Consider the following 21,343-nt stretch of genomic DNA (forward strand, 5'->3'; position numbering starts at 1 on the left):
TAAACAGTTTTGATTCCGAGTCACTTAGCTATTATCTTGGCAGACCTGAGCTGGGGAGACCTGGCTGGGGCAGATTAGCAGATGCAGTTTCTTTTACTTAAAAAAAAAAAAAAGGGTTTTTAATGAGAGATTACACAGCAGATTAAGTTCCCATTTAACAATTTCTGTACAGATTATTCAATGACATTGATTACATTTTTTATAATATGTTAACATGCTTATTATTAATTCTGTTCTAGTTGTTCCACTTTCAGTTATCTGGTTTCCCAGCCCCTTACCTTCTCATCTTTGGTTTAGGGTATTTGTTGACCATTTGGTCTCATATCGATGATTTTTAAAGTTAACGCAGTACTCATGGGCTCTATTCTTTATTTTATGAGCCAGTCTGTTGTTTAGCTAAAAGTACTCAGGATAGTTTTGGTTCAAAGTTTAAAGAGTATCTCAGGGTGATCATATTGGAGAGTCTTCTAGTTTCAACTGGTCTAGTAAATCTAGACTTTTTAAGAAATTGTGTATTTTTTATATATCTCTCCCATTCTGTCAGGATCCATCTATTGTGGTCCACGTTAGAATGGTAACTACTGGTGGAAGGCACCATCTAGTTCTTCTGGTCTTAGGGTAAATGAGGCCGTGGTTTATGTAGAGTATTAGGCCTATAAACTAGTTTCTTCTCTAAGTCCTTTGTTTCTTCTTTTTCTTTTACTTCAGATGAGTAGAGACCAAGAGTTGTATCTTAGATGGCTATTCACAAGCTTTTTTTAACAAAATACTTATTTATTTGGATTTGGGTGAAAATTTACAAAGCAAATTCATTTTTTTTGCTTATAAAATATATGTCATAAAATTATATGTCTTACCCTTTACCAAAAATGTCCTTTCTCTTGCTTATTTCTTAATGAGATAATATACTTTGGTTAAGCTGTGCACACTTCACCCACATTCAGTACTGCTTTGTCCATCACCCAAAATAATGTGTCTATTTTCTAAGCAGTGATTCCTCCCCATACCTGGTAACCACCAATGAATGTTGATCTCTATATAAATACCTATTCTTGTCTTCTTATAAAAGTATAATCATACTTGTCCCTTTGTAATTTACTTATTTCATTCAGCATAATAATACCCTCCAGATTCATCCATATTATAATATGCTTTGAAAACTCATTCTTTATGGTAGCATAGTATGTATGTACCACATTTTGTTTATCCATTCATCTGTTGATGGGCACTTAGGTTGTTTCAATCTTTTTGGTGTTGTGAATAGTGCTGTGATGAACATAGATGTGCATATGTTTATTTGTGTCTCTTTTAGACACAAATAGATCTCTGGGGTATATGCCTAGGTGTGAGATTGCTGGATCATAATTTATTTCTGTTTCTAGTTTTTTGAGGAAGCGCCATACCATTTTTTATAGTGGCTGTACCATTTTACAGTCCTACTGGCAATGGATAAGGTTGTAATCCCCCTACATCCTCACCAGCATTTGTTGTATTCTGTTTATTTATGTAAATCAGTGCCATTTTAGCAGGGGTGAGATGGTATCTCATTGTAGTTATAATTTGAATCTTTCTAATGGCTAATGATCACGGGCACTTTTTCATTGTTTGTTTGCTGCTTAAATGTCCTCTTTGGTGAAGTGTCCGTTCATGTCTTTGCCCATATTTTAATTGTTTATCTTTTAGTTGCTGAGTTGTTGAAGTTTTCTATGTGTTTGAGAGATTAGACCCTTATTGGATATGTGATTCCCAATGATTTTTTTCCCAATCTGTAGGTTGTCTTTTCACTCTTTTGATGAAGTCTTTTGATGATGTTTAAAGCATAAATATTTAATTTTTATGAGGTCCCAGTTATCTAATTTGTCTTCTCTTTGTGCATTTATAGTTGTATTTGATAATCTATTTTTGAAAAAAATTAGGTCCCATAATTTTGTCTCTATATTATTGTGTTAGGCTGGGTTCTCTAGAGAAACAAAAGCAGTAAAGCTTTTATATATATATATAGAGAGAGAGAGAGAGAGAAATTTATCTTAGGAAAATGGTTCACACAGTTACAGAAGCTGACAAGTCCCAAGTTCCTGGATCAAACATCAAACTGGAGCCTTTTCCCGACTCACACAGCTGCAGGGGCTGATGAGCTCAAGGTTGCCAGATAGTATACAGGCTGTTGACTTCGGTGGATGATGAATCCAAGATCACCAGGCAGAATGGTGAATTGTTTACTCACAGACAGTTGTAGGCAGCACAACAGGATCCAGATCCACAGAAGGGTCTCTCTTTTTCCCAGGATGTCCATATATATATATATTAGGGGCAGGCCACACGCCTAGGGAAACTCCCTTTCAATGAGTTGGCTGCTCAAAACATACACACCCGATCTCATCATGGGAATAGCCATATCACAACTGCTTAAACCACTCAAAATTGTGGTCCAGCCAAGTTGACAACATAACCCTAACTATCACAGTTATCTTCCAGAAACTTTATAGTTTTAGGTTTAATATTTAGGTCTTTGGTCCGTTTTGAGTTAGTTTTTGTGTATAATGTGAGGTATGGATCCTGTTTCGTATGTTTGCAGATGGTTAGCCGTTTTGCCTGTACCATTTGTTAAAGAGACTGTTTCTTCCCCATTGAATGGACTTTGATCCCTTGTCAAAAATTAGTTGTCCATTGTTGTTATTAGGTGCCATCGAGTCGTCTCCGACTCATAGTGACCCTGTGCACAGCAGAATGAAACACCACCCGGTCCTGAGCCAGCTGCGTGATTCTTGCTATACTTGAGTCCATCGCTGCTGCCACCGTGTCAGTCCATCTCGTTGAGGGCCTTCCCCTCTTTCAGTTGTCCATAGATAAGTGGATTTATTTGTAAGTTCTCAATTCTGTTTCACTGGTCTGTGTGTCTATCATTGAGCCAGTACCAGCTGTTTTGATTACTGTGGCTCTATAGTATATTTGGAGGTTGGGGAGTGTGAGGCCTCCCACTTTGCTGTTCTTCAATACTGCTTTGGCTATTTGGGGCCTCTTTTTTTCTATATAAAGTTGGTGATTAATTTTTCCATTTCAGTAAAGAATGTTGTTGCAATTTGGATTGTGATTACACTGTATCTATAGATTGCTTTGGGTAGTATTGACATTTTCGCAATGTTAAGCCTACCAATCTATGAGCACAGAATGTGCTTCCATTTATGTAGGTCTCTTTTGGTCTTTTGTAGTAGTGTTTTATAGTTTTCATTATATAGATATTTTACATTTTCAGCTAAGTTTATTTCTAGGTATTTTATCATTTTGGGGGGCTATGGTAAATGGTATTGTTTTTTGGATTTCCTTTGGAGTCCTTTTTTGTTGGTATAGAGGAACCCAACTGATTTTTGTATGTTGATCTTATACCCTGAAACATTGCTGAATTCTTCTGTTAGATCTAGTAGGTTTTTTGTGGAATCCCTAGGACTTTCTGTGTATCGGATCATGTCATCCGCAAATAGGACAGTTTTACTTCTTCCTTTGTAATTTGGATAACTTTTATTTCCCTTTCTTGCCTTACTGCTCTGGCTGGGACTTCAGTACAATATTGAATAAGGGTGGTAATATTGGGCATCCTTGTTTCATTTTCATTCTCCATTGAAAATAATGTTGGCTGTTGGTTTTCCATATGGGCCTTTAGTTATATTGAAGAATTTCCCTTCTATTCTTATTTTCCTGAGTCTTTATCAGGAAAGAGTATTGAATTTTATCAAATGCCTTTTTTTGCATCAGTTGAAATGATCATGTGATTCTTTTCCTGTGTTTTATTTATGTGATGAGTAACATTAATTGATTTTCTAATGTTGAACTGCTCTTGCATTTCTAGTATGAATCGCACTTGATTATGATGTATGATTTTCTTAATGTACTGTTGAATTCTGTTTGCTACAATTTTATTGAGAATTTTTTTTTAAGGTAATATTTTATTGTGTTTTAGGTGAAAGTTTACATAGCAAATTAGATTCCCATTTAACAATTTTTATACACATTGTTCTTTGACATTGGTTACATTTTTCACAATGTGTCAGCATTTTCATTCTGTTTGTTTTATTTTCATTAATTTAGTTTCCCTGTACTTCCTTCCTTTCTCATCATTGCTTTAGGGTTAACGTTCATTTGTCCTTATATAGTTCATTATTTAATAGATTATAGTACTCACGGGTCATATTGTTTATTTTATAAGCCAGTCTGTTATTTAGATGAAAAGATGACCTCTGGGAATGGCTTTAGTTCCAAGTTCAAAAGATATCTTAGGGCAGTAGTCTCAGGCATTCTTCTTGTCCCTGTCAGTCCAGTAAGTCTAGCCTTTTTAGGAGTTTTAGTTTTTCATACATTTTTCTTCCATTCTATCTGGGACCTTCTGTTGTGTCCCTAGTCAGAACGATTAGTAGTGGTATGTGGGCACCATCTAGTTCTTCTAGTCAAGATTGATGAGGCTGTGGTTTGTGTGGGCTATTAGTCCTGTGGACTAGTTTCTTCTTTGAGTCTTTGGTTTCCTCCATTCTCTTTTGTTCTAGATGAGTAGAGACCAATAGTTGTTTCTTAGGTGGCCACTTGCAAGGTTTCAAGACTCCAGATGCTACACAACAAACTAGGGTATAGGACATTATCTTTATGAGCTGACTGTGCTGTGCCGCTGACTGAGTTGTCCAACAAGACTGTAGTCCTAAGCCTTTTAACCCAGTAAAACCAGGAGGTGTTTGGATATGTCTAGAAAGTCTTTGTAACTTTTTCCTTCATTTACTTTATTGAGAATTTTTGCATCAGTATCATGAGGGATATGGGTTTGTAATTCTTTTTTTGTGTGATGTCTTTATCTGGTTTTGGTAGCAGGATGATGCTGGCTTCACAGAATGAGTTAGGGCATATTTCCTTTACTTTCATAAAGCAAGGATCTCTGCTTTCTGCTGAGATCTCTCAAGGAGGAAGGCCACCCAGGGACATCAGCATACTTTTCTTTGAGCAAAGACCCTGGCCAGAGAGCCTGCTAGCTGGAGGGAAGGAGCTGTCAAGGGGGTATTGTGAGTAAATCCTTGGTCAGTTGAGACAGAGTACTATATCTGTCAGAGCAGTGCTGACTTCTCTCCTGTTACCAGGCTGGGGCCTGCCTGTTCAGTGAGCAGTACAGCAGTTGAGTGAGCCCAGGTGGAGGACTCATACCACATTTTGCTCTGCATCTTGCTGGGATTCACCGAGCATTTTTTCCTATTTTGTAGCTGGCTGTGGCTCAGCCTGTATTTCATCTCTACTTTCCCTTTGGATTTGAGTTTAAACTTTGTCTGGACCATCCCATTGGAAAATTAGGCTTGGTTCTATCCTCTGGGAGTGATGAGCAGGAAAATGACCCAGTGCCCCTATTTACTTCATCCATAACAAGCCACATGACCCCACCAAGATAATTTACACATTGAGTTGCTGTTGTTGTCAGGTGCCATACAGTTGGCTCCAACTCATAGTGACTCTATGTATAACAGAACATAACACTGCCCGGTCTTGTGCCAGCCTCACAATACTTGTTGTACCTGAGCCCATCGTTGTAACCACTGTGTCAGTCCATGTCATTGGGGGCCTTCACCTTTCTCGTTGACCCTCCACTTTACCAAGCATGATATCCTTCTTCAGGGAATGGTCCCTTCTGACAACATGACCAAAGCAGCTGAGACAAAGTCTGGCCATTCTGGCTGCACTTCTTCCAGGATAGATTTGTTCATTCTTCTGGCAGTGCATGGTTCTTTCAGTATTCTTTGCCAACACAACTCAAAAGCATCAACTCTCTTCAGTCTTTCTTATTCATTGTCCAGCTTTCACATGCATATGAGGTGATTGAAAGTACCATGGCTTGGCTCAGGTACACCTTAGTCATTGAATTAGTTATGTCTTTATCAGTCACATGGTAGTTATCGATGAACACACTTAAACAAATCTTGAAGATGAGGTAGGGATGTTATTTTCAGTCCTCATCATTTCTCTTTCCCACCCCTGTTCTTATGTTCTCCTTTCAGGGTTTCTCAGTGGAAGGGCAGGAGAATCTTCAGGAGATCCTCAGCAAGCAGCTGCTGCTGTGTCAGTTCCTCATGGCACTGTCTGTTGTCCGGACAGGTGACATTTCCTCAGCTGTCTCCTCACCTCAGGACTCATTAGAGGCCAATTTGGACAAAAGCATTACATGGGTTGGGTTGGATATTTAACGATTCTTATATCAGGTAGCAAGTAACTAAGCAAGAAGTTTAGGGAAGAAAGGTATATAGAATCCCCAGAGTCCCCTCTAAAGTTTATTCTAACCTCTTAGATTGCCACTGACCTTTAATGGACCCAGGGGCTCTGACTTTTCCCCACTTATCCTCTGAGACCCACCATACTCACCTCCTAGAATAGAACTGACTAACTGCTGTTGATTTTTTCCTCTCTAATCCAGGAGGCCACTTCATCTGTAAAACGTTTGACCTGTTCACACCATTCAGCGTGGGGCTCATCTACCTGTTGTACTGCTGCTTTGAACGAGTATGTCTCTTTAAGCCAATTACTAGCCGTCCAGCCAACTCAGAGAGGTGAGGTCTTCTTCTCTTTTAGCCAAACTAGCTGGCTAAATGTCAAACAGTGTCCTGGGACATCTCTATGGCATGACCTCTCAAACTACATTAAAAAACCCTGACTTTGGGGAAGCAATTAGGATACTGGGAGTCAGGATTTTAGGATTTTGCTGGTCCCTTGATATGCCAGTTCAGCTTTTGTCTCCTTCTCCATGAGCCTTATTCACACACTTATGTGGGGGGTCCTTAGCTTGGCCTAGGGTGGAGAAGGTAACCAATACTAAAGATGCTGAGAAGGAGCAAGGAGATCGCCAGTCAGAGGCACTGCTGACGCCTCAGGTGTGATGTGGTATGTACACGATGTGAAAGAGGATGCAGCCAGTCAGAATTTCTGAGTGGCTGCTTAAAAGTCACAGATTTATGGGCCTGTCCCTCCCTGAGAAGTCTCATTCACTAGGTCTGTAAATTAACAGACTCCTCAGATGATGGTGATGCAGCCAGCCTGGGCCAGGGCACTTGGGAATCACTGCCATAGGAAGAAGAAACATAAAAGCGTGGAATTAGAGATACGGTGCACTTTCCAGCAGAGTCTATGCTATTCTTTGTGCACAAACTTAAGGCTGAGTAGGGAACCCTTTTAGCTTCAGGACTTGGCAAGAGGTTAATGAAAAAGGAATGTGTTGGGTTAATTCTTGCTTAGTGGCATGATGGGGTATCTTTTGTCAGGTACGTGGTGTGCAAGAGTCTGAAGGTGGGCATAGATGACGTGCGGGATTACCTCTTCTCGGTGAATATTAAACTCAACCAGCTGCGGAACACAGATTCCGACGTCAACCTTGTGGTCCCCTTGGAGGTGATCAAGGGAGACCATGAATTTACTGACTACATGATACGGTCCAATGAGAGGTAAGCAAACTGGGTGCTTTTTGCTGGCACTGCTGGGGTATCGAGGAAGACCGGAGAATGGAGGTCTGAATGATTGGCTCATTGTCCACCCTGACAAATTGGTAATTGGGATTGGTCTGCTGGTTCCAGGGCTCCCTGGGATTTTGGGACCCTCATCCTGCTCCCTTGCCTCATCCTGAGGGCGGCAGGTGAGTCCCTGGCTGTCATGGCCCTACCCATAGGCCCCTGAGTGTTGTAACAAAACCTGACAGGGAGCAGCCTTACCCTGTGTCCCTGGAGGCAAGAATAATTTCCCTTTAATTGTTTCTGTTTGTAAAAAGCCATCACGGTTGTTGCCTTTTGAAATGCTCTGTCTGGAGGCAGGAGATGGCTGGAAAGCGAATATATATAACATGCTTTGGATGTTTCTAGCACCAAAGCTTTGGCCAATTCATGAGTTCCCCAGGTGGGTGATCTGAATGCTGTTTTTTATTAGTTTGTCTTTTACCATTAATGGCCTCCTTCCCCTTTTTGGTGGTAGTAATTTTAAGCTCTGGTGGTTGGCTCGTTGTTCTCTAAGTAAACAGGTCTTAGGGAAAGGTTTTTTTGAGGTATTTTGGAGAATTGTAGAGTAGCAGTGAATCAACAGAGAAAGTACTTTCTTAGGAGGCCAAGCAGTTGTTGGAAAGGTTGTATCTATGGGTCCATTTCCAAGTTACTCATAGAAGTTTGAAGTTATGAGTGACCCTGGAGAATCACAGAAGAGGAGAAAGTCTTTATTTGCAAGTTGACTCTATCTTGCTCTTTCCCGCTTATCCGGCACTGCATGGTATTTTAATTTCCACATAAGCTCTCCATTTGATAATGATGCTCGGCACCAAGGCAGAGCAGATGTTAGGCACTAGCAGGTTATAGATGAGGAAACAGAGCCCAGGGACCAGTCCAGAATTAGAATAGCCAGGGTTTGGTTCTGGGCTACATAACACTTTTTGCTGAACCATACTGCCATCTGCTATGTGTATGAATGGATACGTGGCAAAACTGGACTTTTTTTCTTTTTTCCAATCTGTAGTTTGGGTGCAGGTTTAATGGGCAAATGTTTATTGTTTTCCATTCAATAGTTTATACACATTTTGTTTCATGACATTGATTGCAATCCCTTCGGGGTGACAGCTGTCTTCCCACTTCTCCCTCAGTTCCCTGTTTCTATTCATCCTTCTTTCCTGCCCCTTCCTGCTTTGCTTTTGGGTAAATGCTGCCCTTTTGGTCTCATATAGTTGATTGTTCTGAGGAGCACTTTCCTCTTGGGTCTTACTATTAGCTTTATAGACCTGCCTATTGTCTGACTGAAAGTTGATCCCTGGGGGTGGATTCATTTCCAGCCTTGATGGTATCTAAGGGCCATAGTCTCGGGTTCTAATCTATCAGACAAGTAAGTCTGGTCTTTTTTTTTTTTTCCTGTAAGTAGTAGTACTTCTTTTTTTTTTTAAATTGTAGTTTGAGTGAAAGTTTACAGAGTAAATTAGTTTCCCATTGAACAATTTATATATATTTTGTTTCCTGATATTGGTTACAATCCCCTCAATGTAGCAGCACTCTTCCCACATCCTCCCTGGGTTCCCCATTTCTATTGTCCTTCTTTCCTGCCCCAAACTGGACTTTTTAATGTTCCCAACAGCACAGTGTTTAAGCAATGCTGTAACCAAATTACTTGTCTCTTTTTGTTTTTTTAAAAGTTGAGATATAATTCCATAAGTGAAAAGCAGATCTTAAGTATACATTTCAGTAAGTTTTGACAGATTTATACATTCATCCATGTAGTCACATCTCTACCAAGATTTTAAAAAAAAAAATGTCTATCACCTCAGGAAAATTTCTTTGTACTCCTACCCATTTAACCCCCTCGTTCTCTCCGGACTACCCAATCTTCTGTATCTGTTAAGAAACTGAATTTTTAAATTTCCCAGAAAGCAAAATCCAGGTTCTTTATCAACATAGGTTAGTTTTACCAATCTAGACCTTTATATGAGTGGAAACATACAGTATGCATGTTTGTGTCTAGCTTTTTTCCCTCAAAATGTTTTTGAAATTCATTAATGTTGCATCAGTTTGTTCCTTTTTATTGCTGAGTAGTATTCCACTGTGTGGATATACCACAGCTTATCTGCACATTTGTGCTATTTGCTATTTCACTTTGGAGCTATTAGAAATAAAGCTACTACATTTGTATGCAAGGTTTTTAGTGGACAAATATTATTTCTCTTGGATAAATACCCAAGAGTGGGAATGTTAGGTTATAGGGTAGATATAAGGAGCTCTGGTGGCATAGTGCCTAAGGCATTTGACTGCTAACCAAAAGTTTGGCGGTTTAAACTCATCAGCCACTCCGCAGAAGGAAGAGTAGGCAATCTACTTCCGTAAAGATTTACCACCTCAGAAACCCAGAGGGGGTCGCTATAAGTCAGAATCGACTTGGTGGTAGTGAGTTTTTTGTTTGGAAGATTAAAACTCAAAACTAAACTCACTGCTGTCAAGTTGATCATAGCGACCCCTCCTTGGGTTTCCAAGGTGGTATCTCTATGAAAGTAGATTGCCCAATCTTCCTTCCGAGGAGTGGCTGGTGGGTTGATCTGCCAGCCTTCTGGTTAGCAGTCAAATGCCTTAAGTACTACAGCAATAGAGATTCTGTTTGGAGGGTAGATATATATTTAACATTTTAATAATGCCATATAGTTTTGTGTGTGTGTGTGTGTGAGAGAGAGATTTGGGTGAAAATTTACAGAGCAAATTCACTTTCCAACCATATAGTTTTTAAAAATAATTTTACCGTTTTATACTCCAACCAGAAGGCTGGTGGTTCAAACCCACCAGCCACTCCTTGGAAGGAAGGGTGGGCAATCTACTTCCGTAGTGATACTGCCTCGGAAACCCAAGGAGGGGTCCCTATGAGTCAGGTCTGACGTGACTGCACGTAACAACAACAACATAGCACAGTACGAATTCTGACTGCTCTGCATCCTTGCCAACATTTGATGTTGTCAGTCTTTTTCATTTCAGCCATTCTGCTAGGGTATAGTGTTACCTTATTGTGGTTTTAATTTGCATTTTTGTGATAACTAATGATACTGAACCTTTTCTCATGCTTACTGGCTATTTGTAGATCTTTTATGGAGAGTCTGTTCAAGACTTTTGGAAATTTTTTTAAAAATTGATTTATCTTTTTACTACATTGTAGAAATTATTTATATATTCTGGATACAAGTCGTGTGTCATATATATGCTTTGTGAATATTTTCCCCAGTCTGTGACTTGCCTGTTCATTTTCTTCTTGTGTCTTTTTGATATGCAGAAGTTTTAAATTTTGATGAAGTCCAATTTATCTGTTTTTTCCTTTGATAAGTGATTTTTGTGTTCTTTCTAAGAAATATTTGCCTATACTGAGATCATAAAATATCCTCCTGTATTTTCATCTAGAAGTTTTATAGCTTTCACTTTTATGTTTAGGTCTATGGCCCACTTAAAATTAATTTTATGTATGCTCTGATGTAGGGGTTGAGGTTTTTTCTTCCATATGGATATTTAGTTTTTCTAGCACCATTTGTTGAAAAGATTTTCCTTTTCCCTTTTAATTGATTTGACACCTTTGTTGAAAATTATTTGACTCTGTATGTGTGAGGCTATTCCTGGGCTCAGTATTCTGATTCATTGATCTATTTCTCTATCCTTTTGCCAGTGCCATACTCACTTGCTTGCTGTTGTTATGTGCCGTCGAGTCAGCCCTGACTCATAGCGACCCCTCCTTGGGTTTCTGAGGCAGTATCACTACGGAAGTAGGATTGCCCAACCTTCCTTCCGAGGAGTGGCTGGTGGGTTTGAACCGCCAGCCTTCTGGTTAGCAGTCAAGTGCCTTAGCCACTATGCTACCAGAGCTCCCAACTCACTTGCTTACTATACATAAAAAAAGAAAAAAAGACCAAGAAAGCCTTGAGTTCAGGTAGTGTCTGTTTCCAGCTTTGTTTTTTCTGTTTCCAAGATTGTTTTGACTAGTGTAGGTTTTCTGCATTTCCATATAAATTTTAGAATTAGCTTCTCAATTTCTACAAAAAAGCATGCTGGAGTTGTAATGGGGATTACATTGAATTTATAGATCAATTTGGGGAGGATTGTATCTTAACAATATCAAACCTTCCAATTCATGAAGAAGTATCTATCCATTTATCCCAGTTGTCTTTCTCTCAGCAGTTTATTATTTGTTGTTGTTTTGTTTTTTTCACATTTGATTATGGTATGGGTGAAAGTTTATAGAGCACATTCGTTTCCTATTCGATTTATATACATTTTGTTTTGTGATGTTGGTTATGGTTATCATCCCCTCAGTGTAACAGCACTCTTTCCTGGGCTCCATGTTTCCAACTATCCTTCTTTCCTGCCCCTTCCTGCTTCCTGAACTTTGTTTCTGGGCAAATCCTGCCCTTTTGGTCTCCTATATAGTTGATTGTTCTGAGGAGTATATTCCTCACAGTTGTTTGTTCACTTCATAGGCCTGTCTGCTGTTTGGCTGGGGTGGGTTCAGTTTCAGTATTAAAATGTGTTTAAGGGCCATAGCCTCGGGGGTTCCCCCAGTCTCTATCAGACCAGTAAATCTGGTCTTTTTTTAATCTTTTTAAAATTATTTTGAATTTTGTTCTACATTTTTCTCTTACTCTGTCCAGGACCTTCTGTTTTTCCAACAGCATGTGCTCACTTTGTGTCTCTGTGTCATATTTTGGTAATTCTCACAATATTTCAAATATTTTCATAATGCGATTACATGTAATAGACTACAGTATAATATCAACATAACTTTTATGTGCACTTGGAAACCAAAAACTTTGTGTGACTTGCTTTATTGTGATACTTGCTTTAGTGTGGTGGTCCGGAACCAAACCCCCAGTATTTCTGAGGTGTACCTGTATCTAATGATCTATAAATAAAGAGCTTTAATTTCTTCCTTTCTCATGATATGAATTATTTTTTCTTGCCTTATTGCGCTGATTAATACCTCTAGCCCAATGCTGAATTAAAGTAATGAGAGCAGACATTGTTCCCTTGTTCTTAATATTAAGTAGAAAGCAGTTCACCATCTAGGATGATGTTAATTATCCTAGATTTTGGTAGATGTCCTTTATCAGGTTAAAAAAGTCTTTTCCTAGTCCTAGTCTGCTAAGAATTTTTATTATGAGTGGATGTTTAATTTTGTCAAATGATTGTTTTGTTACCTATAGAAACAATCATAGGCTGTTTCTTACTTTATTCAATTAATACAGTGAATTACAATGACTGATTTTAAATGGTAAATCAATCTTTAATTTTTGGGGTAGTCATGATACATTATCACTTTTAGATATTATTTTATTAAGGATTTTTGTACATATGTTGATGAGGGGTATGAAAATTTACATTATGTTAAAATCCTTATCTGCCTCATAAAATGAGTGTTTCTTCCTCTTTTATTTTCTGAAATAATTTATGTAAGAATGGTAGTTTTTCTCCTTTAAATCTTTGATAGAATTTAATAGTAAAGCCATTTCAACCTGGATTTTGCTTTCAGGGAAATTTAAAAATTCAGTTTCTTAGCAGATACAGAAATCTGCAAATTTTCTGTTTTTTGTAGTGTTTTTCAATGAATTTGTGCCTGTAGAAGTTAATAATGTTCCTTCTGTGTTTTTTTATGTTGGTAATTTGTTTTCTTTTATTCTTGATTAGTTATATTAGAGGTTTATCAATTTTATTAATATTTTAAAGAACCAATTTGTGCCCTGGCACTCTTATTTTTATTATTTCTGTTGTAATGTTTACTATAGAAAAACCAAACCAAATTCACTGCCATCGAGTTGATTCCGACTCACAGCAACCCCCTTTGGGTTTCTGAGGCAGTAAATCTTTATGGAAGTAGATTGCCCTGTGGAGTGGGTAGTAGGTTTGAACTGCCAACCTTCTGGTTAACAGTCAAATGTCTTAGGCACTATGCTACTGGAGCTGCTTACTATAGGTTTAATTTATTCTTCTTTTTCTAACTTCATTGATTTTAGACTTCTACTACATGTATATATAAATTTAAATGCTATAAATTTTTCTTTAAGGACTGCTTTAGCTGAGTCTCAGCTAAATGCTGTTTTTTATTATTTTATTAAAAATATTTTTAATTTTCCTTGTGATTTGTTCTTTGATTCATGGATTATTTATATGTATGGTGTTTACCATCCAGATATTTTGAGATTTTCAATATATTTAATCTTATAGTCAGAAACATATTCTGATTTTGATCCTTTGAAATTTATTGAAGCTTGTTTTATGGTCTACCCTATGATCTGTCTTGGTGAATAATCCAGTTGCTGCTGTTGGACATAGTTTCTATAAATGTTAATTTGATCAAGTTGATTGATAATATTTGTCACATTAGCTATATCTTAACTAATATTTTGACTACTTATTCTGTCAATTGTCATTTTCTCCCTTTCACTTTTAAAATTTGTACTTCATATGTTTAGGATCTTTATTATTAGGCACATGTACATTTAAGACTGTTTTGTTTTATTGACAAATATACCTTTTATCATTATGAAATATTCTTTATATGTCTAATAATACTCTCTGTCTTGATGTCTGCTTTGGCTGATATTAGTAATGTTGTTGTTGTTAATGTGCCGTCAAGTCGGACCTGACTCAGCGACTCTTCCTTGGGTTTCTGAGGTGGTATCACTACAGAGGTAGATTGCCCAACCTTCCTTCTGAGGAGTGGCTGGTGGATTTGAACTGCCAGCCTTCTGGTTAGCAGTCAAGTGCCTGAGGCACTACACCACCAGAATTCTGATAGTAATGTAGCTACATCAATTTTCTTAAGCTTAGTGTTTGCATGGCATGTTTTTTTCTGCCCTTTTATTTTCAACCTGTCTTTGTCTTTATGATTAAAATGTGTTTCTTGTAAATAGCATATTAGTGGGTCTTACTTTTTTATTTAGTCTGACAGTCTGCCTTTTAATGGGCAGACATTGATGTTGAATGTAATTAGTAATACATTTGGGTTTAAATCCTCTATTTTGGTGTTTGATTTCTGTTTATCCTGTTTTTTGTTCCTTGCTTTCCTTATCTTTTTTGGTGAATTACATATTTTTTAGTATTCCTTTTTATCTCTTATTTTTTTTTTATGACTTCTTGTGTTATTTTTTAGTTGTTGCTCTAGAGATTATAGTATGCACCTTTAATTTATCATAGTCTCCCTTCAAAGAAAATTTTAGTATCTCATGAATAATGTTAGACTCTTAAAACAGTGTATTTGAATTTTCATCCTGCTGCCTTTATGCTTCTGTTTTCATATAACCCCACTTTACATTGTTGTTATTTTTACTTTAAACAGTTGATAATCTCTCAAAGAAATTTAAAAACACACACACCTTCATGTATACATATAACTTTTTAAAAAAGGATTCTTGGTATTTACTGACATATATACCCTTTCTGATGTTCTTCATTCTTTCCTGTAGAAGCAAGTTTCTTTAGGGAAAATTTTACCTTTGGCTTAAAGAATTTCTTTTAGCATTCTTTTTGTAGTAAAAATCTGCTAGATACTAATTCTTTCAGCATTTATCTACTTGAAAATGTATATATTTCACTTTAATTTTTGAAGGATATTTTCACTGGCTGTAGAATTTATATTTGTTTCTCTTACCACTTTAAAGATACTGTTCCATTGTTCTCTGCCTTTTTTGCTTCTGATGAGAAGTTAGCCATTATTCTTACCATTGTTTCCCTGTATGTCATGTATCTTTTTTCCTCTGACTGCTTTCAAGATTTTGTCTCTATTTGTTTTCAGTAGGTTGACCATCATGTGTCTAGATGTGATTTTCATTGTATTCATTCTGCTTGGGATTCACTGAGCTTCTTGAATCTGGAGGTTGATTTCATTCATCAGTTTGAGAAATTTTTGACCATTATCTTGTTAATATTTCTTGTCCTGTTCTTTGCTTCTGAAACTCCATTTATACTTATGTTGAAGTGTTTGCTGTTATTTCACATTTTTTTTCCCTCACCTTTTCCCTTTATATTTCAACTCAGGTTTTTACTGATCTGTTTATCTTCAGATTCACTGATTCTTTACCATGTTCAAACTGATGATAAACTCACCAAAATAATTCTTCACCCCTAATGTTCTATTTCTCATTTCTAGAATTTTAATATTGCCTTTTTAAAAAATAATTTATCTCTGCTGAAATTCTCCATAATTTTATACATGTTGTCCATTCCTTTCCACTAGATCCTCTAACATGTTTATCACATTTATTTTAAATGCCCTGTCTGAAAATTCCAACATTTGGAGCACCTCTGGACTTGTTCTGTTTAGTTCTTTTCTGTCTTGTCAGTGAGTCGGACTTTCTGGCTTCTCCATGTGTCTGTCATATTTTTTGATTAAATGACAGACATTGTGCATAAAAGAACAGTAGAGACTAAAGTATGTTAATTATAATTATGCTCTGAGAAGGGTGACTGTTGGTATAGGTGGGTTGAGTTAGTCTAGTGGATAGTTGAGCTGGGTCTGGGCGTTGTGATTGGTTTATTTAGAATCTATTCACTGCTGCTTTCCAATTATTTAAGTATGGGGTCAGAACCTTTCATTTAGCAGTGATCTAAGTGCCTGGAGAGTTTGACTTAGTTCTTCTGCCCTACCCTCAATCTTCAGTGGGCCCCATGTGCCTGTACCTCTGGATGTAGTGGAGAGGGATTCTCTCTCACCTCTCCAACCCTTCCCTCAAATACAGATGGCAGCTGCTCCAGGTAAACCTCTCTGTCCTGATGTCTTTTGGCTGTTTATTTGGTAACCCCTCTGAAATTAATTTTTTTTTTTTCCTTCTAGCCACTGCAGTGTGCAGATCAAAGCTCTGGCCAAAATCCATGCCTTTGTTCAAGACACGTGAGTATTACCCACTTCCAGAATTCACGTATTTCAAGGGAAGATCTTGTTTGCTCCTTCCCCTGAGTTCTTTGTTTTTTGCATTTCAATAAACATTAAAAAACACGTACTGTCATCTCATACTTGCTGTGGTCTATGAAGATGCTAGAGAAGCATATAGCATGAACCTTGCCCTTGAAAAGTTTCTGTTGCCTTTGGACACATAAGAGTAAGCCAGGTTTTAAAGGTCACAGGAAAAGTTATTAACAGTGTATCAGAGGTATAGAGTGGCATAGCATGAGTAGAATATATGATATTCAGGGGTCCCTGAATAAAGAGTGATCAAGAGGGGAAAGGGGGGATTAGTTAAGGAAAACCTCTGGTGGTGAGCATAAGCTCATTCAGCATTGTGGGGCATAGTGATATTATCTGGGATGGGCTTAATGTGGCTTGCGTCAGCAGAGGTAGAGCCAGACATGGTGATGGGAAGAAGGGTGTGAGGGGACCCTGGCACCTAAGGTGGTCAGGAGGGCAGTCTTCTCCCTCCCTGTCATGGTGGAAACAGGAGGTAATCCCACTTTATGTACCTCTGAGCTTCTGTCTTCTAAGAGGTAGAGCTGTGTAAGTGTAAACATCCTGGGCTAATGGCCTCTCTTTGTGCATGCACCTGCTCATTCATGCAGGCTTCTCCTCTGTGGGATTCTGAGGGGTACAGAGGGTGGGGTCCTTGCACCTCTTGGAGGTTTTAACCACTTGCCATCTTTGCTTTCCTAGAACCCTGAGTGAGCCTCGGCAGGCAGAGATCCGGAAAGAGTGCCTCCGACTCTGGGGGGTGAGTCACTGTGGGGCAGGGTAGCTGTAAGAAGAATTTCTTCTTAGGGGCTCCTCCATCTGAAAATGCCTGCCTGTTCTCAGGATTACAAGGCTGGGCGTCTCGGCACTGTTGGGAGTTACCACCTTGACATTTTCACTGCCAGCTTGGCCCTGTGCTGGGTCAGAAAGTGGAAGGGGGTGGTGGGTAGACAGGCCTCATTTTGGTGCTTGTGGCCCCTGTGTAGCAACATTGACCACAGAGAGGCTCAGAGAATGGGAAATGTTCATTGGGAATGCTACCATAGAGTTTAAAAGGGATTGGTGACTGAATTATCCATCTCCATCTCCCTCATTCTGTCCCCCTTAGTTATGTGCCATTTCCTCTTCCTCAGTTTGAATCTATCCTTTTGCTCACATACACTCACACACAGCCTTGGCCAAAAGGGCATTTGAACATCAAAGTTCAATGCTGTCTCATTTCAGATCCCAGATCAAGCTCGAGTTGCTCCTTCTTCCTCAGACCCAAAATCTAAGTTCTTTGAGTTAATCCAGGTAAGTTTGGTACCTGTGGTGAGAATAAAAAGTTAGAGGCCTAACCATAGATGTGGAAGGTATCACTGAAACCCCCAGTTGCCAGGCCTCTGAAGGGCTACAACCCCACTTCTGGCTTTCAGGGGCTGGACTGATGCTGCTGTAGTTGGGAAGCTTTGAGATGAGCCTATCAGGTTGCCTGATGATTCTCATTCTGAGATGTGCTTGTACTTAACATTCCTGCTGCCCACTGGTGGTGCTGCTTCTCGTGCTCTAGGGAGCCTCTCTTGCCAGCATAGCTCTGCAGCAGAGCCAGGCTACTAGAGGGAAACTGGTCCTTGGAGTTCTTCTGCCTTCTGTTTTTCCTACCAGTTGACCTCCAACTTTTCCCTGGATCTTATTTAAATCTAGCCCGGAGCATGAGCCACTGTGCTGGTTTTCTGGGGGTCAGGGACTAGAGAATGAGATTTAAGATGATCTCAGAAGAACACTATGTGGACATTTTTCTGAATGGGGAGGAGAAATCACTTAACTGCTCTCAAACCAACTGCTGGAAATCCTTGCCTTCAGTTTATTGAAGAGGTGGCTTTTACATTCTGGTGACATTTCCTTATAGCTCTGATAAATCAATCTGTACTTGGGGACTTGGTGTTCTTTCCTTTCTGGGCCTCTCCTAATAGGTCCTAAAGGAACACTCCAAGCAGAGGGAAATAGATCCCATTTAGTGCATGGTTAGGTAGAGAAGGGGGTACAGGGGAAACCAGAGAGCAAATATTTCCCTCATTTCCTCTCAAAGCCTGTCCCCAGCCTGTGGAGGCACCGATACTGAGTGCCTGTCCCTGCCCCCAACATAGCAATTTTTTTCTCTGACCTGTGGCTACAGGGCACTGAGATTGACATCTTTAGCTACAAGCCCACATTACTTACCTCCAAAACCCTGGAGAAGATCCGTCCAGTACTCGACTACCGCTGCATGGTGTCTGGCAGTGAGCAGAAGTTTCTCATTGGCCTGGGGGTAAGTAAATCTGCAGCTGGCTCTCTACCTGGCTTGAATGGCTGAGCCCTCCCCTCTGGCTATGAGACCTGGACACCTGCTTGCCACACTGGGTGCATGTTCTCTTGGGCACATACCTTCTCACCCAGGAGCTGAGGCTTACCCTGTCTTGGACAGTCTCTGGCTTCAGTTAATGTATTTCTTACAACTTCATTTCCTTTTCTCCTGAGTTAGTCAAGTGTCATTCATTCATTCTTTCACTTATTCATGTGTTTGTTTATTTGACTCTGTGCCAGGCAGCATCACTGAAGGGAACTATCTGTCCCTTTTGGTGCTTCCCAGGCTAGTAGGATGGCCACCAGGTTTATCTGGCTTGGGCACTTGCAGCCACTTCTTTGCAACAGCACTCCACCCTATGCCACCCCATGTCTTGCAAAGACATTACTTGACCTTTCCCTAGGGCCCTAAGAATTTGAGGTGAGTATATCTTCATTGGGTGAAGTTACTCCTTTTTCTTTCAACTCTGACTTGTCTTTCTACATAATTTTACCTCTTTCTCCTAATTTTGTCCCTGCATCATCTCACACTTTGTCCTTTTCTCCTTTTATTTCTCTCTTGCCTTCTATGCTTTCTGGACTCTTCACCAAACCTACCCTAGACACTCACCAAATTGGATCTTTCTTGAGGGCTACAATCATGGACTTAAGCCTTTGGAAGGATGTACTTTGTTGCACTGGAACTGTTCCTTACCAAAAGAACAAGCCAGAACTGCTACTTGTCTTCTGCTGAGGCAGTGAAGGATGACACTGTTATTGTCACTGAAGTATAAGTTCACGTAGACATTTTTCTCTGACATTTCCCAAACCTATCAGCTTGCAGCCACCAACTAAGAGACTTTTTTGAGAACGGAGCCTCTCACCCCTCAGTCTCCATGCCTGCCTGACCTAATCCTTTCTCTCTGCCTATATAGAAGTCCCAGATCTACACATGGGATGGCCGCCAGTCAGACCGCTGGGTCAAGCTGGACCTGAAGACAGAGCTACCCCGGGACACTCTGCTGTCTGTGGAGATTGTCCATGAGCTGAAAGGGGAGGTCAGAGGTGGTTCTGCTCACATGTTCTGGCCCTGCCAGCTGGGGACTGGGACATTGCTAAGCCTGCCCATTTCTGCTGAGTTAATTTGGTTACATTTTGTGTGGTAGTTGACAGGGCCCAGGGCTGGGAGAAGGCTGCATAGTGTTTCCTTCTCTCTCCTTGAGAAGTTACTCTAAGCCACAGTATACTCTGGGAGGAAGGACCACAGTCCTCATGTGTATAGGAGGTGCCCCTGATTATCTCTGTTCATGGAGGGCTTGCTGGGTGTTGTTTTAGCAGCAGATTTATTTTTGACCAGGGATCCCTTGGCAAAGAAGCTGCTTGTTATTTCCCAGGAGCTTTGGCTATTACATGCATATGGGTAGCATTCAGAGTTGTCAATGGGAGCATTTGGCACAGGGTGGGAAACCAGGCCCTGAATGGCGGTAGCAGCCTTGCTGGATTTGAAGTTCAAGGGGCTTGTCGCTCAGGGCCTCAGATCTCCCCATGCTCAAGACCCTAGGCCAGTCTGGTGCTGAAAATCATCCAGGAGGGAGACGAGAAAAATACCTGTGTTTAGAGCCCTTTCCTTCTTTACTGTGGCTGTGGGTAGAAAGGAGCTAGTATGACATGATGGGTAGAGTAGGCTGAGCCCAGTGTCTTACAAGGTGGTAATATACTTGTCCTTTTAGGGGAAGGCCCAAAGGAAGATTAGTGCCATCCACATCCTTGATGTCCTCGTGCTGAATGGCAGTGACGTGAGGGAGCAGCACTTTAACCAGCGGTCTGACCCGGGCCCCGGGAATGGGAGGGTAGAGGCGGCCCCACAAGCCCAGTGGGCAGCAAGCCTCCACTGCTGGGCCTCTTACTTAACTGACCTTCTTGTCCAAGGACATCCTCAGTTTTCCTCTCCCACTTACTGGCTGGTCATAAGAGCAGGGTGAAAAATTGTTGGCACTTCATAGTTTGCTAGGGCTTGGGTCTTGGTGGTCATTGATACCAGCTCACTCCATTTTACCACAGCTGCTCAGATCAGAGGTGATGTTTATGTTAAGGTTGAGCAAGAGGGCACCCTTGTGGAAAGAGAGGGTCTTCTGTTCTGAAGAATGTAGCTTGTACTTGGGGGAATCCCATTTAAGTCAGTTCTGAGTGGGTACACTGTAGTATCCAGGGTTTAGGGTGAAGGGGCAGACAGATAAAATAAAAATGATAATCTAGTAGAGGTGACTGATCACAGTTGAAGATACACTTCTGGAAAACAAGATACTGTAAAATTAGAGGTCAGATCCCAGGAAGAGGGAAGGGCCTGAATAAAGACATTAGGGTAGGTTGGGCTTCCAGGACGATATGAGTGCTGCCTCTTGGGGCGGTTTTGCTGTAGATTCAGGAGTGTTCTCCCCCTGGCACTGTGAAAATGCCCTGGGAATAGGGGTGCTGGTAGGCCCTTGTTTGCCTCTGAGACACTCTGTTTGGATTGTAGAATTCAGCTTGCTGAGAAATTTGTGAAAGCTGTTTCCAAGCCCAGTCGGCCTGACATGAATCCCATCAGGTGAGCGTATCATCTCTCCCATCC

The 21,343-nt window shown here is 40.0% G+C and overlaps 1 protein-coding gene across 1 annotated transcript in view; it reads left to right on the top strand.

Annotated features, from left to right (window-relative positions):
* The window catches only part of CMTR1 (cap methyltransferase 1), a 64,717-nt gene that overhangs the window by 39,079 nt on the left and 4,295 nt on the right, over positions 1–21,343 (top strand). The window contains exons 10-19 of the mRNA XM_007939413.2: positions 6,021–6,117; positions 6,434–6,566; positions 7,275–7,454; positions 16,324–16,380; positions 17,134–17,191; positions 17,656–17,724; positions 18,587–18,718; positions 19,668–19,790; positions 20,463–20,554; positions 21,251–21,319. Of these exons, the coding sequence (XP_007937604.1) occupies positions 6,021–6,117; positions 6,434–6,566; positions 7,275–7,454; positions 16,324–16,380; positions 17,134–17,191; positions 17,656–17,724; positions 18,587–18,718; positions 19,668–19,790; positions 20,463–20,554; positions 21,251–21,319 (1,010 nt within the window). The remainder of the gene's footprint in view (positions 1–6,020; positions 6,118–6,433; positions 6,567–7,274; positions 7,455–16,323; positions 16,381–17,133; positions 17,192–17,655; positions 17,725–18,586; positions 18,719–19,667; positions 19,791–20,462; positions 20,555–21,250; positions 21,320–21,343) is intronic.

Source organism: Orycteropus afer, unplaced genomic scaffold, assembly GCF_000298275.1.
Source record: "Orycteropus afer afer isolate SDZICR_OR568_19922 unplaced genomic scaffold, OryAfe1.0 scaffold00059, whole genome shotgun sequence".
In the NCBI taxonomy this organism is placed as follows: domain Eukaryota; kingdom Metazoa; phylum Chordata; class Mammalia; order Tubulidentata; family Orycteropodidae; genus Orycteropus; species Orycteropus afer.